At 40.4% G+C, this 16,657-nt stretch overlaps 1 protein-coding gene across 11 annotated transcripts in view; it reads left to right on the forward strand.

The window, feature by feature from the left end:
- KCNIP4 (potassium voltage-gated channel interacting protein 4) overlaps positions 1–16,657 on the forward strand; it is an 862,256-nt gene that overhangs the window by 733,418 nt on the left and 112,181 nt on the right. For 5 of the 11 annotated variants that reach the window (XR_012158707.1, XR_012158706.1, XM_073342394.1 and 2 more), the window contains exon 2: positions 16,413–16,537. Coding sequence is in view for 6 of the 11 variants with exons in the window: in XM_073342394.1 (XP_073198495.1) it covers positions 16,413–16,537 (125 nt within the window). In the remaining 5 variants the exon portion in view is untranslated. Of the gene's footprint in view, positions 1–255; positions 358–12,544; positions 12,981–15,513; positions 15,556–16,412; positions 16,538–16,657 lie in introns of those variants that run through there. The other 6 variants (XR_012158703.1, XM_073342390.1, XM_073342391.1 and 3 more) reach the window with 5 other exon arrangements.

A 16,657-nucleotide genomic window follows, 5' to 3' on the forward strand; every position in this document is an offset into this window, starting at 1 on the left:
ACATTTTGCACCTTATTATGCTAGACAAACACTTTTAAAGAAGGGCATGCTCAGGAAAATGCCCCGATAGAAAATATGCAAAGACAAGCAATTTTGTTGTCCTGCTCAATATTTCTGATTGCCTTTTGCAAGCTGGAATTGTCCCTCTGCTATCTGTCCCTTTTACCCACCAGAATTTTGGCATGATGAGTTTTGCAGCATGCACATAAGCTGTGCTTAAGGCCATGTTAACAGTCCTGATAATATATCTTCTAGGTTTCCTCTACGCTCAGAACAGTACCAAACGCAGCATTAAAGAGCGGCTTATGAAGCTCTTGCCCTGCTCGGCTGCCAAAACGACATCTCCCGATATTCAAAGCAAGTTTTATTTTTCTCTTGATTTTTGTTTTTAGGTTTGCATGTGTCACAAGCTATACTTTTTAAAATGATGTTGTTAACTGCTCATTTGGGAGACAAGATATCTGCTAATGACTCACACGATCTCCTGATGTTTAAGAGGTAATTCTGGAGGGGTATGTCGACTCCCAGCATTTTTCTTTGCTCACATTGACGTCAAGGTGTCATTGCCGTGGGTAGCTGCGGTGTATTTTTCCTATGAAAGCTAATTAAGAATTAGAGAGACAAGGTGGGTGAGGTAATAACTTTTTATTGGACCAACTTCTGTTGGTGAAAGAGACAAGCTTTCATGCTTACAAGTTTGAAATCATCCTCCTTTCACCCGTAGAAGTTGGTCCAATAGACGATATTACCTCACTCTTTCTAATATCCTGGGACTAACACAGCTGCACCAACCCTATAAACAATGAAGAATTAGTTCACTGGATAAATGAAATGCTTGGTCTGTGTGTGGGACAAAGGTGTTATGGTTTTTAAACTGCCATTTATGGCCATCCCATAGAACAATACCAGTATAACTGGTTCTGGGGAAAAGGAATTGTAACTACTTACCAGTGAAGTGCTTTGGAGGTAACACTTTACAGTGCGTGTGTGAGAGAAAGAGAAAAAGAAGTACTGTGACTCTATCTGTGAAAGACTAAATTGCTCAGAATCACCTCATCCTGGTATAGTATATGGGCTAAATTGAATAGAGGTAAATCCACTTTAACAACAATTGGATCTTCCTCTATAAATTGGTCAACATAATAACGGGTTTAAGAGTAACTTTTTGGCCCCAGTTGTGAGTGGTCCAGAAGTGTAGACCTGGGGGTCCCCTTAGCCACACCCAGAATTTGAGACTTGTAGAGCACCTACACTGTCCCTGGTGTAACTGTAAGCAGCCTCAGGGGCTATTCCAATTTATAATAGATTTCCACAGCCACCAATGGGCTACTCTGGCAGCCCAAAATGGCTGGAGCACAGGGCAGTCTCTCTGTGCTTCCTCCCACACACAGAGCTTTCCCCTACACTGGGGAAGGCCATTATGCTAGTCCTGTGTCACTTAGGAGAACCCTTTGTGATGGGTGGAATTCCCAGCTGGAGGGTGCTGGGATGCTTTCTTGCCCCTTTATGCCATAGGAATAATACAAAGTTTCTGGAATGCAGCACAGAATCACAGGCTGTGTGACTATTGTATGGGACTTGGGTAAGAAATCTAAGGGTCAGCACGGAGAGGAAAGGTTAAGACCAACAATTGCAGAGGGGGTGATACTCAATTGGAGTTTAAATAGTATAATTGGAGAGGATAGAAAGTTTATAAACAAACTGGAGGAAACAGACAAGAGACAACAGGAAAGAGAGAAATAAAATCAAGTGAAAATAAGCAAAGGTTAAAAACCATAAGGAAGAAAGAAAGAAAAAAGTGAAAACAGAATATGGATGAAAAATAACAAAAAATAAATAAAAAGAGGCAGTCAAAACAACCAAAAAGAGAGGATAAAATAGTTGGAGGTTTAATACAAAGAGAAGGAAAAATAGGTGGAGGTTAAGAACAATTAAAAGTGGAAATTGTTCAGAAGAATCCCATGCACCACTACAGGCTGGGGACCAACTGGCTAAGCAGCAGTTCTGCAGAAAAGGACCTGGGGATTACAGTGGATGAGAAGCTGGATAGGAGTCAGCCCTGTGCCCTGGTTGCCAAGAAGGCCAATGGTATATTGGGCTGTATTAGTAGGACCGTTGCCAGCAGATCGAGGGAAGTGATTATTCTCCTCTATTCGGCGTTGGAGTATTGTGTCCAGTTTTGGTTCCCCCACTACAGAAGGGATGTGGACAAATTGGAGAGAGTCCAGGGGAGGGCAACGAAAATGATTAGGGAGCTGGGACACATGACTTACTAGGAGAGGCTGAGGGAACTGGGGTTATTTAGTCTGCAGAAGAAAAGAGTGAGGGGGGATTTGATAGCAGCTTTCAACTAACTTAAGGGAGGGTTCCACAGGGGATGGAGCAAAGCTGTTCTCAGTGATGGCAGATGGCAGAACAAGGAGCAATGGTCTCAAGTTGCAGTGAGGGAGGTCTAGGGTGGATATTAGGAAACACTGTTTCGCCAGGAGGGTGGTAAAGCACTGGAATGGGTTACTTAGGGAGGTGGTAGAATCTCCATCCTTAGAGGTTTTTAAGGCCCGGCTTGACAAAGCCCTGGCTGGGATGATTTAGTTGGTGTTGGTCCTGCTTTGAGCCGGGGATTGGACTAGATGACCTCCTCAAGTCTCTTCCAACCCTAATATTCTATGATTCTATGAAATTAGGTTTGGAGTTGAATACAGTGTGTTAGAAAACCTCTTACATTGTATTCATTCATAAGTTGTCTCACTACCGACTGATCCTGAAGAGTATTACTCACTTGAGGAGTCCCATTTAAGTCAAGAGGAGATGATGTGGTCCAATGGATAGGGCCTAATCTGAATATCAGGAGACTTGGGTTTTATTCTTTGCTCAAAAACAATGAGGAGTCTGGTGGCACCTTAAAGACTAACAGATTTATTTGGGCATAAGCTTTTGTGGGTAAAAACCAGATGCATGGAGTGAAAATTACAGATAGAGGCATATAAGTATATGTATATGTGTGTGTGTGTATATATATATATATATATATATATATATATATATATATATATGAAGAGAAGGGAGTTACCTTACAAGTGGAGAACCAGTGATGACAAGGCCAATTCAGTCAAGGTAGATGTGGTCCACTCCCAATAATTGAGGAGGAGGTGTCAATACCGAGAGGGAAAATTGCTTTTGTAGTGAGCCAGCCACTCCTAGTCCCTATTCAAGCTCAAATTAATGGTGTTAAGTTTGCAAATGAATTGTAGCTCTGCAGTTTCTCTTTGAAGTCTGTTTTTGAAGTATTTTTTGTTGAAGGGTGACTACTTTTAAATGTGTTATTGAATGTCCAGGGAGATTGAAGTTTTCTCCTACTGGCTTTTGTATATATGTTTTATATGGTAACATACAAAAGCCAGTAGGAGACTGTGATACTTTCCCATCTTTACAAAATGCTTTGTGATCTAAAACTGAAAATAACTGAACATTAGTATTAATCATGACTATAGGTTTGCAATTTAAGCTGTTAAGAGAGCAACCTTTCTGTATACCTGTGAAGAGCCTAGCATGCTTCTTGCTAGGCTAGGCTTCTGTTTTTCAGGGTTTATTAATTTCATTTTTCAGGGGTTATTTTTAGCAATTTTTGAGGTTTTTTTGTAAATGTCAAAAAATCAGGGAGTTTGGGGGCTTTCTGTGTATATACTGTAATGAGTAATCTCTTTGTAATGTTCCCTAGTGTGGTTTAGCATGTACTATTTCAAAAAGCAGTATGTTAAAGTGCACTAAAGAACCTTTAGTGTCTAGCAGGGTCTACATAGACCAATTAATGAGTAATATGTTAGTGTGCTTTAGAATCACACTCCCCTAGTTCACAATACTGCTCCATGGAGACCAACCCTTAGGTACAAGTAATGATTTCCAGTGTTTTTCTGGTGTTTATTGGATAAATATCGATTTTGGTGGGCGTTTTTGTATCAGGGTGTCTTTCAATATTTATCAGTTAAAACGTAAAATTATAAACCCTATATACAAGTAATAGTAATCTGCCCTCCCACCAATAAAATGGATTGTTGCACAAACAATAAAAAAAGTATTTACAAAGAATTTTTTAGCATGATACTTGCACTTGCTTGCTAATAAGTGGTGTTGTACACCAAGTAAGGTAAGTTGAAGTAAAACTTACATAACTTAAAACTTACTTACTCACATCCGATGAAGTGAGCTGTAGCTCACAAAAGCTTATGCTCAAATAAATTGGTTAGTCTCTAAGGTGCCACAAGTACTCCTTTTCTTTTTGAGAATACAGACTAACACGGCTGCTACTCTGATAAAAGTTAACTGTATTTGGGAACAGAATATTAAAAAGGGAACTTGGAGTCAGTATCTTTCTTTGTGCTTTAGTCAGTAATACAGCACTAATTTTAAGTTTCAAGGCAATTGAAGACACTCATCATCACTATTTATTATCACCTTTTGACATAACTGCTATTGGGTTTGGCCAGACAGCATTTCAGAGTACTAGAAAGAAAGTGAGCATTACCAAAACATAATTTGTTGTGTATATTGTGAACTCTTAACTGACTGTAAGGGATATAATTTCAAAACAAGTACTTGATGACCATAAAAACAGGCATGCACACAATTATGTACATTAAATCTTAATTTCTTTGCTCAACTCAGATAATATTGCATGGAAAATGGATAGGTACTTGCATGCATAAAGGCCCCAATTCAGCATTCTATCCATGTTCAGCAAAACATTTAAATATGTGCTTTATTTTAGCTATGTGCTTAATTCTCATTACCTTCAATGCAACCTAAACCCAGGTTTAAAGTTAAGTACACATCCTTGCCAATTCTCTGAATTTTTACGCTAGTGACATGCTTTTGGATGGAGCTGGAGCCATTCTAGCAATGACCCAAGAAGATCCAGCCCTCTGATGGACTTGTTGGCCTCTTAGGGCAGAGTAAGAAGTCGGAGATGCTGTAGACAGAGCTTTCTCCCTCCCTATAGCAACCCAAAGCATTCTCACATGAGCAGAGAGGGAGCAAAATAAGCCCAGCCAGCTCAGGGTGGCTCTCCTTCCTTCCTTCCCTCCTCCTTTGACCAACCAGTGCTTCTACTCTGACCCTCTCCCTCCCCTTCCCTGCAGCACCCTGTCTGGGAAGGGGTAGAGTAGAGCAGTGGTTCTCAAAGCCGGTCCGCTGCTTGTCCAGGGAAAGCCCCTGGTGAGCCGGACTGGTTTGTTTACCTGCCGCGTCCACAGGTTTGGCCGATTGCGGCTCCCACTGGCTGCAGTTCGCCGCTTCAGGCCAACGGGGGCTGCGGGAAGCGGCGTGGGCCAAGGGACGTGCTGGCCACTCTTCCTGCAGCCCCCATTGGCTTGGAGCGGCGAAACGCAGCTGGTGGGAGCCGCATTCCACTGAACCTGCGGACATGGCCCTGACCCGCCAGGGGCTTTCCCTGAACAAGCGGTGGATCGGCTTTGAGAACCACAGGAGCAGAATGAAAAGCTGGGGGAGCTGCCAACAGCCTAGAAGAAGGAGAAGAGATCCCACTGCACCATTCTCCCAGGCATCGGAGAGGAGCAGAAGTGAGACTGGGGAAGTTGAACTGATGCTGGGAGTAGAACTAATATGGGTGGGCTGAAGTAATGGGGTGAAGGCTGGATAGGAGATGGGTAAATGTGGGAGTGATTGCTTCTGCAGCAGGGGCCAAAATCATCTGACCCAGTACATTTGGGAGAGAGATCCATGTGAATTGTCACACATTGGGAATAGGTAGGGGAGTTCAAAATCAAGACAGATTTCCTCCCCCCCCCCAAAAAAAAACCAAACAAAACAAAACTACAAGATAGTCTTCCTTTTAAAAAATCTTATGAATTTTTGGGGTCTTAAGGTTGGCAGTACTTAAGTGCTTTGCTGAATGACTTAAGTACGTGCTTAAATGCATTGCTGAATTGGGACCAAATTGAGGGATGATGTACAGAGAATAGATAGTTTTTGTGCATGCTGTCTGGAGAGACTCACAAGCAAGAATACCAACCTCAGGACAGTCTGTCAAGAAGCAGGCCACAAACCCCAAACTAGTTGTGAGTTTTCTACTTAGATTTGATCAACCAAGTAACAAGTGTAAACTCCTCAGGCAATATACATGGAGTCACAGACAGTCCCCAGGGGCATTTCAGTCTATCTTGCCACTCAGGCAAGATTGACTTTGTGATAGAACATAAGAACGGCCATACTGGTCAGACTAAAGGTCCATCTAGCCCAGTATCCTGTCTTCCGACAGTGGCCAATGCCAGATGCCCCAGAGGGAATTAACAAAACAGGTAATCATCAAGTGATCCATCCCCTGTCATCCATTCCCAGCTTCTGTCAAACAGAGGTCAGGGCCACCATCCCTGGCTAATAACCATTGATGGACCTATCCTCCATGAATGTATCTAGTTCTTTTTTTAACCCTGTTATAGTCTTGGCCTTCACAACGTCCTCTGGCAGGGAGTTCCACAGGTTGACTATGCGTTGTGTGAAAAAACCCTTCCTTTTGTTTGTTTTAAACCTGCTGCCTATTAATTTCATTTGGTGACCCTTTGTTCTTGTATTATGAGGAGTAAATAACACTTCCTTATTTACTTTCTCCACACAACTCATGATTTTATTGACCTCTATCATATCCCCCCCTTAGTCGTCTCTTTTCCAAACTGAAAAGTCCCAGTCTTATTAATCTCTCCTCATATGACAGCCATTCCATACTCCTAATCATTTTTGTTGTCCTTTTCTGAACCTTTTCCAAGTCCAATATATCTTTTTTGAGATGGGGCGACCATATCTGCATGCAGTATTCAAAATGTGGGCATACCATGGGTTTATATAGAGGCAATATGATATTTTCTGTCTTATTATCTATCCCTTTTGTAATGATTCCCAACATTCTATTTGCTTTTTTGACTGCCGCTGCACATTGAGTGGATGTTTTTTACAGAGAACTATCCACAATGACTCCAAGATCTCTTTCTTGAGTGGTAACAGCTAATTTAGACCCCATCATTTTACATGTATAGTTGGGATTATGCTTTCCAATGTGCATTACTTTGCATTTATCAACATTAAACTTCATCTGCCATTTTGTTGCCCAGTCACCCAGTTTTGAGAGATCCTTTTGTAGCTCTTTGCAGTCTGCCTGGGACTTAACTATCTTGAGTAGTTTTATATCATCTGCAAATATTGTAACCTCACTGTTTACCCCTTTTTCCAGATTATTTATGAATATGCTGAATAGGACTGGGCCCAGTACAGACCGCTGTGGGACACCACTCTGGGACACCACTGTTTACCTCTATCCTTTCTGAAAACTGACCATTTATTCCTACCCTTTGTTTCCTATCTTTTAACCAGTTACCAATCCATGAGAGAACCTTCCCTCTTATCCCATGACTGCTTACTTTGCTTAAGAGCCTTTGGTGAGGGACCTTGTCAAAGGCTTTCTGAAAATCTAAATACACTATATCCACTGCATCTCCCTTGTCCACATGCTTGTTGACCCCCCCTGAAGAATTCTAGTAGATTGCTGAGGCATGATTTCCCTTTACAAAAACCATGTTGACTATTCCCCAACAAATTATGTTCATCTATGTTCATCTGACAATTTTGTTCTTTACTATAGTTTCAAGCAGTTTGCCCAGTACTGAAGTCAGGTTTACCAGCCTGTAATTGCCAGGGTCACCTCTGGAGCCCTTTTTAAAAATTGGTGTCACATTAGCTGTCCTCCAGTCACTTGGTGCGGAAGCTGATTTAGATGGTCACTTTACACCAAAGATCACAAAATACTCTGACAGGTTTCAGAGTAACAGCCATGTTAGTCTGTATTCGCAAAAAGAAAAGGAGTACTTGTGGCACCTTAGAGACTAACCAATTTATTTGAGCATGAGCTTTCGTGAGCTACAGCTCACTTCATCGGATGCATACTGTGGAAACTGCAGAAGACATTATATACACAGAGACCATGAAACAATACCTCCTCCCACCCCACTCTCCTGCTGGTAATAGCTTATCTAAAGTGATCACTCTCCTTACGATGTGTATGATAATCAAGTTGGGCCATTTCCAGCACAAATCCAGGTTTTCTCACCGCCCCCTCCCCACACTCTCTCTCTCTCTCTCTCTCCTGCTGGTAATAGCTTATCCAAAGTGACCACTCTCCCTATTACCAGCAGGAGAGTGAGTCTGTGTGTGTGGTTTTTGGAGGGGGGTGTGTGAGAAAACCTGGATTTGTGCTGGAAATGGCCCACCTTGATTTTCATACACATTGTAAGGAGAGTGGTCACTTTGGATAAGCTATTACCAGCAGGAGAGTGAGTTTGTGTGTGTGGTTTTTGGAAAAGGGGGCGGGGTGTGTGAGAACCTGGATTTGTGCTGGAAATGGCCCACCTTGATTATCATCCACATTGTAAAGAGAGTGATCACTTTGGATGGGCTATTACCAGCAGGAGAATGAGTTTGTGTGTGGGGGGGGGGAGGCGGAGGGTGAGAAAACCTGGATTTGTGCTGGAAATGGCCCAACTTGATTATCATACACATTGTAAGGAGAGTGATCACTTTAGATAAGCTATTACCAGCAGGAGAGTGGGGTGGGAAGAGGTATTGTTTCATGGTCTCTGTGTATATAATGTCTTCTGCAGTTTCCACAGTATGCGTCCGATGAAGTGAGCTGTAGCTCATGAAAGCTTATGCTCAGATAAATTGGTTAGTCTCTAAGGTGCCACAAGTACTCCTTTTCAAAATACTCTGAGTCCCAAGGGACCAGTCACTTACCTGAGGTCAATTCGCACCTTTGATGACACGCCAAAGATAGTGCTTGTAGCCAATCCTGTAACAAACTAACTAAAGGTTTATTAACAGGGGAAAATAAATTAGTTATTTACAAGGTTAAAGCAGGTCACACACACACACAGACACACACACACACAAATGAGTTAGTCTTAAATTCTAAATGATGATTGAACTTCTATAATAAGCAAACTTTATATGTCTTGGGCTAACCCAAGCTAAATAGCTGGGGAATCCTTGTTTATGCTTATGAATTCAAGCCGTATAGGAATAATAAGCTGTCTTCAAATGACATTTTTATTTCCTTCCCACAGTATTCAAGCTGTGATGGCACCTTCTTCAGGGCTGTGGAGGAAGCAATCAATGAAGTCTTTTGTCCACAATGGCTTCTCTAATGTCTGTAGACCTCAGAGATAATACCTCTTGTGGTGAACTGGTATTTCACACTTGGTAATTCTTCTCCTGTGACTGTGGGGTACTTATAGTTTTAACAACCATTTTTATAGTTACAGAGCAAACATTAAGTATTCCCCTATTCCATGGGATACAGATATTATATCTTTCAGAGTAGCAGCCGTGTTAGTCTGTATCCGCAAAAAGACAAGGAGTACTTGTGGCACCTTAGAGACTAACAAATTTATTTGAGCATAAGCTTTCGTGAGCTACAGCTCACTTCATCGGATGCATTCAGTGGAAAATACAGTGGGGAGATTTATTTACACAGAGAACATGAAACAATGGGTGTTACCGTACACACTGTAAGGAGAGTGATCAGGTAAGGTAGCTATTATCAGCAGGAGAGCGGGGGGAGGGGTTGAGGGGGGAACCATTTGTTGTGATAATCAAGGTGGGCCATTTCCAGCACTCTGAGGAACAGTGGGGGGGAGGAATAAATGTGGGGAAATAGTTTTACTTTGTGTAATGACACATCCACTCCCAGTCTTTATTGAAGCCTAAATTAATTGTACCCAGTTTGCAAATTAATTTCAATTCAGCAGTCTCTCATTCCATAAAGTCTAAACATTAAATACTGTGGTAAACCCAGGACAAACAGCTACAAAAAAAGAGAGGGGTAGTAATTAGTCCCAGGGGATTAAAAGGCCTCTCCCTGTCCATGGAGGAGATTAACAGGGGGAAATAAGGTTCAGCTGCAAAAGGGGTTGCTAGGGAGCTAATTAGGTTCAGCTGGCTCCAACTGCTGGAGACCTTTTTAAACCCTCCCCAGGATGGAATGGGAGAGAAGCTGCCAGTAGGCTAAGGGTAGGAAGACACTGAATCCTTCCAGGAGGGGAGGCTGCACTCCCTTGCCGGAAGGGAAGGAAAACAAACACAAGCGACTGATCAGGGAAAGGAATAACTGGATCCTGTGCTACCTGTAAGGATTTTGCCTTGCCTAAGTCGGTGTCTCAAAGGCTAAAAAGGACTGAGTCTGCTGAGGAGGACAAGGTACTTTGCCACAATACATACATGATATCTATTTTAATTATACTAACATACAGGTGAGACAGATTGGTTTCCAGCTATGTATCTGTCAATATTCAGGGAGGCCCAGGGACTTGGCATGAGCTGGCACCTGGTCTGCTAGCATCACACCTGTGCTTGAATGCTTGACTGAATTGGGACCAAAAATGTACCAAAAATCAATAGTTTTTGTGCATGCAGTTACTTGATAGCAATATACACATTTGGATTTATGTACCCAAATGTGTGCATATGTAATTTGGGAGGCACAACTTATTGCCCAGCTTTTGGAAATATTTCTCTAAATGCCACTGTTTAAAGACTAAGTTTGTGTTTTATATTACTGTTAACCTTTTCCCTCATTTGGTGAACTGAAAAATTTTCAAAACATAGTTCATCTGGCAGATAGTTTCTGAAACCAGTGTAAAAAACCACTTTAAAAATAGAAGAGCATTACAACTGTAAGAATACTTCGCATAAAACTTTAAGTGGTAAATGTGCGCCAGTTTCTCTCTCTTAGGTCATTTAATATGTATCCTGACATTTCCTGTACAAAAACCAATTAAATACTTTAAGACGTTATGCTCTAGAATCTAGAGAATTGATATGGGCAGTTTTAACTTTTATTAATGCCACTAAAATTGTGAGCCCTTTGTATATAAATACATGTACTTTCACACCTTTTCACTGCATATTTAAGAATGTAGGTTTTCTGCCTCCGGCCAGGTCTACGCTCTAAACTTACGTCGGTAGCACTACGTTGCTTGGGATGCAAAAAATCCACACCGCTGAGCGACACCGTTATATCAACCTCACGCCCAGTGTAGATAGCACGGTGTCAACAGGAGGGCTAAGTAGCGTCTTCACGGAAGCGCTAAAGCAGCACAGGTGCACCAGTGTTGCTGCACGACTGCAGTGTTTTAAGTGTTTAAGTGCCCTCAGACTCCAATTTGTGTGATTCTGTAGCCAACATATGCCCCCCCCCAAAAAATACTGAATACTAAATGTAACACCAGATAAGTAATATTTCTGAAATACAACGCTTCCAATCAGTGTAATTTGTTCTTTATAAAGAAGTCTCACTGTGGTCTTGTTTACTGAGAAGTTATTAGTATAAAAGAATACAGAAATACAATGTGACAAGTGTATTCGACTAAATTTCTTATTAATATAGAGCCCATCACCACACTATTGTCAAAATTATATTTTGATAAATCATTAAAATGCAATATACAGTTTTAGTGTTAAAGAAGAACCCAGACAGTGTTCAGTATTTCAGTGTCTGTGTTTGCCTCTTGCCTTACCATTTACTGTATGGATTAATTTATCTTGTATTAAAGCTAGTAAAGTCTCTTTAGGCTGTCAAATTGTTCACAAATAGCTGCTTAGAGTGTGCATTTCTGGCAAAAGTCTGTAACTGCCTAAGGTATGGCCCATTTAAATGTGTAAATCAGGACATAAAGTACTGGTAACTTTTCAACAGTTGCTTGTTCTCAGGTTGCTTCCTTAGTCAGTTAATCTAAACACTAAATTTGACATGCAATTAGTGGAAGATTTCAGTAGTGTGAATGAAGGTGACCTTTAAGGCCTGGGCCTCTTCTTCCACTGCAATAATTAGTAAATATACCATTCATATACAGTATAGGTAAATTTTTACATATAAGGGAAAGATTTGTTTTTATGCGAAATTATAATATTCACTATTAAATCCTTGTAGTTGGGGATGGGGAGGCACAAAAGTAGCCTTTATGTTCTCCATTCCTTGGCCAGCTATATGCCAGCCCCATCTTTTGGGGTTCATTTTTCAAGCTTTTCTGTGCCACCATGAGGACTAGAAACTTTGTTTGAAAAAGGAAGCTGAAGTTCTCATTCAATCCCATGATTCCAAGAACTGGGGCTTTAAGAAAATGACCACATATCATCAGACTTACGATAAAATTATGAGTTAGTTACACTGATGATAGGCTGCAAAGTGGAATTTCTTATAGAACTTTATGAACAGTAAGAGTAATAAGTAGCAGAGTAAACTTCTAAGGAAACCCTTGGGTGCTGCAAGAAGTATTTTTGTGTCTTGTCTTTGAGTAAAATGCCCCAGAATGGGACAATTGGGAACCATGTTGTTGATAATTCCATCTTCCTGATGAAAAGTAAAATCGAGGCATACCCTACTCACTTGTGTTCACTGAAGATTCCTTGGTACTAGGGTGTTCACTTGAGTATGTTGGCTAAATCTAAACAGGGTGATGTTTTTATTTGTTGTGTAGCAAAATTCTTTCTGTAGATTTGAATGACTGTGTTACTGTTCATTTCCCTTTACAGACACTTTTGTGTAGCGGTGCTGACACAGATAAGTAATGGCTTGGAGAAACCAAATATGCAGATTCCTGAAACCCAAACACATGCTTCTCAGAGTCCCGTTATAAAATGTGGGAGTTTTTAGGAATAGACTGGATCTGCTGTTTGATACAGTCATGTTTTATTATGCCACTGGAAGAATACAAAAGTCCTGCTTCTCAGGAACTTATCATGTGATCCTTAGCCATATTCAGCACCCTTACCTTCCACTGAAGTCAGTGATTGCTCAGCACCTTTGACAGTCAGACCCTTAATGATCAAACTGACATTGATTTCCATGCAAGAAGGACGAGGCCCTAGAAGTCCTTTTGCTGAAGTAATTCCTGTGCACAATCTTCATACTGCAAACCACTGTAAATAAAATTTGATTTTTGTAAAAATGTATAACTTAGGCTTAGACCTTGCATGGCAAGTTCCAGCAAATTTTCACAGGCCATTTATCGAGGAAAATTAGGGTTTGTAATGGAAGTGCCTACAAACTCCTGAATACTGAATGGCGGAGTTAACTGTTTCTTGTATTGTAAGAATGCAAGATTTAATTTTCAAATGCAAATTAAAAGATTTGAATTGTATTGGGGAGAAAAAAGCCTTTAATTTTTAATTGAGAATATTCTAATCTTCAGTGTGCCATGCATAATTATTGTCATAAACAAGAGTAACATATGATTGCACTAACTGGATATAATGGCATCTGTAAATAAGTGATCTAAGTAGAACAGTTCTTTGCTTCTTAGCATGATAAATCTTTCTGCATACAATGAGAACTGGAAAGTTTGACATGAGCATCTTCAATATGTAAAGTTAGTAGAGAATAGAGGATACAGACAGGAGAACAGTGGAGCAGGCTACAGTGAAGATATAAACAGCTTATGAGAATCAATTTTTGATGTCCCATACCGTTTCTGTCCTGCATCACTGACATCATATTTGAATCAAATCACAATGTCTAGAAAAAGTCTTTGTCTCCATCATGATAATAATGGATTCTAAAATACTGGAGTTATATTTTGGAATATAATTCCTTTCCTAAAAAAAAAAAAACTACTGATGCAGTAACTCTTTATTCTAGGTGTATTATCACCTTAGATATCTCGCACAACTGGGTACTCCTAGCATCACACAATTTAAAAGGCCAAAATCATCCTTCATTTACTTCTATGCAAGCCCAATGACTGTAAAGGTATAGACCCAATGAGCCAAATCCTAGGCCCAACTGCTACTGTAGCCGGTAGCCCTCAGAAATTGCAGAACTTGATTTGGCATTATGCTCAACAACTTGCAATTTGCTCTATTTTAAGCAAATTAGTTGTTATGCTCAGACTCTTTGCAATCATCCTCATCTTTGTTATGGAAATGCGGTTTGCAGAGACACTGCAGATTCCAGCATACAGTAGTCCATCTTGATCTGAACAGAGGCTGCTCGGAATGAGATGTATCATTGTATCCTGAAAGCCTTAGTCTGTGTGTGCCTCATTTCAATATTTCAGATGTTGGTGGCCACACAGTACATGGTATCTTTTGGCTGGATTTGGGCTTGGAACCTGCCTTTCAGCTTCCCTTGCTATAAGTCTTCCCTCCAAGGCATCACCAAAAGAGTTATGTCTGATGTTACAAAACCTTTTTTTTTTTTTAAATATCTCTTTGAGGCAGCAATTCTGGAAATGACCCCAAAAGCCAGACAGCAATAACCAGATGCAAAAAGAGAGGAATCTTGGGAACTAGAGCTGGATAAACAGTTTATTTTCAAGCAATTATCTAATGAAGGTCACCCTTGTGAATCATTCTGGACAGGATTGTCATTTTGAAAGGATTTTAATTTCTGTGAATTAATTCTTTAACTATAGGTAGTCACTAAAGACTTCAGACATTGTCACCTAAATCACATCATGACTGGATGACTGAAACGTTTAAGCAGAGGAATAATGATGAGCAGTGAATAATGAATACTCTTGTTTGCTCACAAATATCCTTATTTCCGTGATAATGCTGGGCAGTTTATATGAAGAACGGCCATTCCCCTAAGTACAGTGAATGCAAATTTGTCCATGCAAATGTTCCAGAACAGTGGAGAAAAGAGGGCATGAGCATAGCTGGAATGATCAGCTGTTTGAAATGTGAACTAATGTTGTGAACGCTGTTATTACAGCTCTGTCTAAGGTTACCATAGCAGCTGAGCACCTCATAATCTTCAATGTATAATATCCCTGTGAAGTATTCTCATTTTGCATATGGGTTTCTGAAGCACAGAAAGACTAAGTGACTTGCCTGAGGCACAGAAAGGTCTGCAGTGAAGCAGAGAATGTAACCCTCATTTCCCAAGATCTCAGCTAGTGCCTTACCCACTGGACCATCCTTCCTCTGGTGGACACCAAACATTTCCAAAACTATTCACATTTTTGAAGCATGTTTTTCTTTTTCTTTCCTTCTCCCAAATTCTTCTTTAAAAGTTAGATCTTCTGTTCTAGTGCCAGCAGAAGGCTTTTCTGCCGGAAGGCTTGGGCAACACAGTGCAATTACATTAAGCGGTACAGCTGACTTTACAGTCATCTTGTGTGTGTTTATGTATTACAGGGGATGGGCTGTTTTTTAAACTGGGTTTCATTTTTATTGTTTGGTTGAAATCAACCTCCTAATGTCAGTTTTCAGCCTGGCAACTGGAAGTCACTGTTGTAGCAAATGTCAGAACAAAAAATGGCCTGGCAGTGAGAGCTTCCTAAAGTGTAACAATACTAAAGTAATGTGTTTAAAAATGTTTGATCATGGGGAAAAATAGATTTATTAAAATTTCCCACTAATACTGTAAGGGCCTTCTGAAACAACGATGTCTCTGCATTTTGTGCTTTCTATGAGCTAAGAATTGTTATGTATGTTTGTTTTTTGGCTCAGATTACGTATCTATAGAGGGATCAACTATTACACTAGAACAAGGTAGTGAATTTAATAAATTTGTCCCTAGAGCACTACAGAAATAACACTCTGCTGTGATTATTTCAAAATATTGTGAAACAATTTTTTTAAATATGTCTGTTGCTGGGATCAGAGGCATGAAGCAACAATACAACTCTCAGCACAGTATTTGTCATGTAAAGGCCTTTTCTGCAACTTCATTGAACTTTTTACTGTAAAATTGTAACTCAAACAAGTTAATCAAACGGTTATCTGCCAGTTCTCACTCCTTGTAATCTCAAGATCTACTGGAAGCCTTGAAGGTCTACAAGTGCTCAAGTTGGCAAACCCCCAACTAGCTTCCCACCCATGTAAAGACAGGATTACCCAGGAGGCTACCTTATACCTATATACAGTGGTGAGGTCTACCTCAGTTATGAAACGCCAACACGTACATGCTCCAGCCCAAAGCTGAAAACCCCCATTCATTAACTAATCAATGGGTTAGAAGATTCCTGTAACTAGATCCTGGTGACAATGCTACTTTGTGAAACTTGAGTTATTTTTGCTATCATAAAATCATAAGCATTAGAGACAGAAAAAGGCCTATTAGGGAGGTCATGCATAACCTTGCAGGATTCTTTCTTGCTGTGCATTATTATTATTTAAAATATTTATATAGTCCCAGCGTACTCATCAGGATTGGGTCCTCATTGTATGAGGTGCTGTCCAACCATAGAAGTAGACACAATCCCTGCCCCGAGGAGCTCACAATGTCATCTTTCCTCAATGCTGTAAATGCCTTTTTCGTAAAGAGTCTAATTTAATATTTCTATTTATGCAATGAGCAGGTATTTGTGTCACATATATTCTTGTTGAGCTTTCTTTCTGTTCTGTAGACAGCATAGAAGATGAAATGGAAATAGCCACTGTGCGGCATCGGCCTGAAGCTCTTGAACTGCTGGAAGCACAGAGCAAATTCACAAAGAAGGAACTTCAGATCCTGTATAGAGGATTCAAGAATGTAAGCACTTTCTTTCTGACTTTATTGTCACCTTAAGTAGCACACAACCCACAACAAAATCAGAAAAGGTATATGAATGGAATGCATAATGAAAGTGTTTGTGGGTTTAAATAACAAGAT

Source organism: Lepidochelys kempii, chromosome 4 (assembly GCF_965140265.1).
Source record: "Lepidochelys kempii isolate rLepKem1 chromosome 4, rLepKem1.hap2, whole genome shotgun sequence".
Lineage (NCBI taxonomy): Eukaryota > Metazoa > Chordata > Testudines > Cheloniidae > Lepidochelys > Lepidochelys kempii.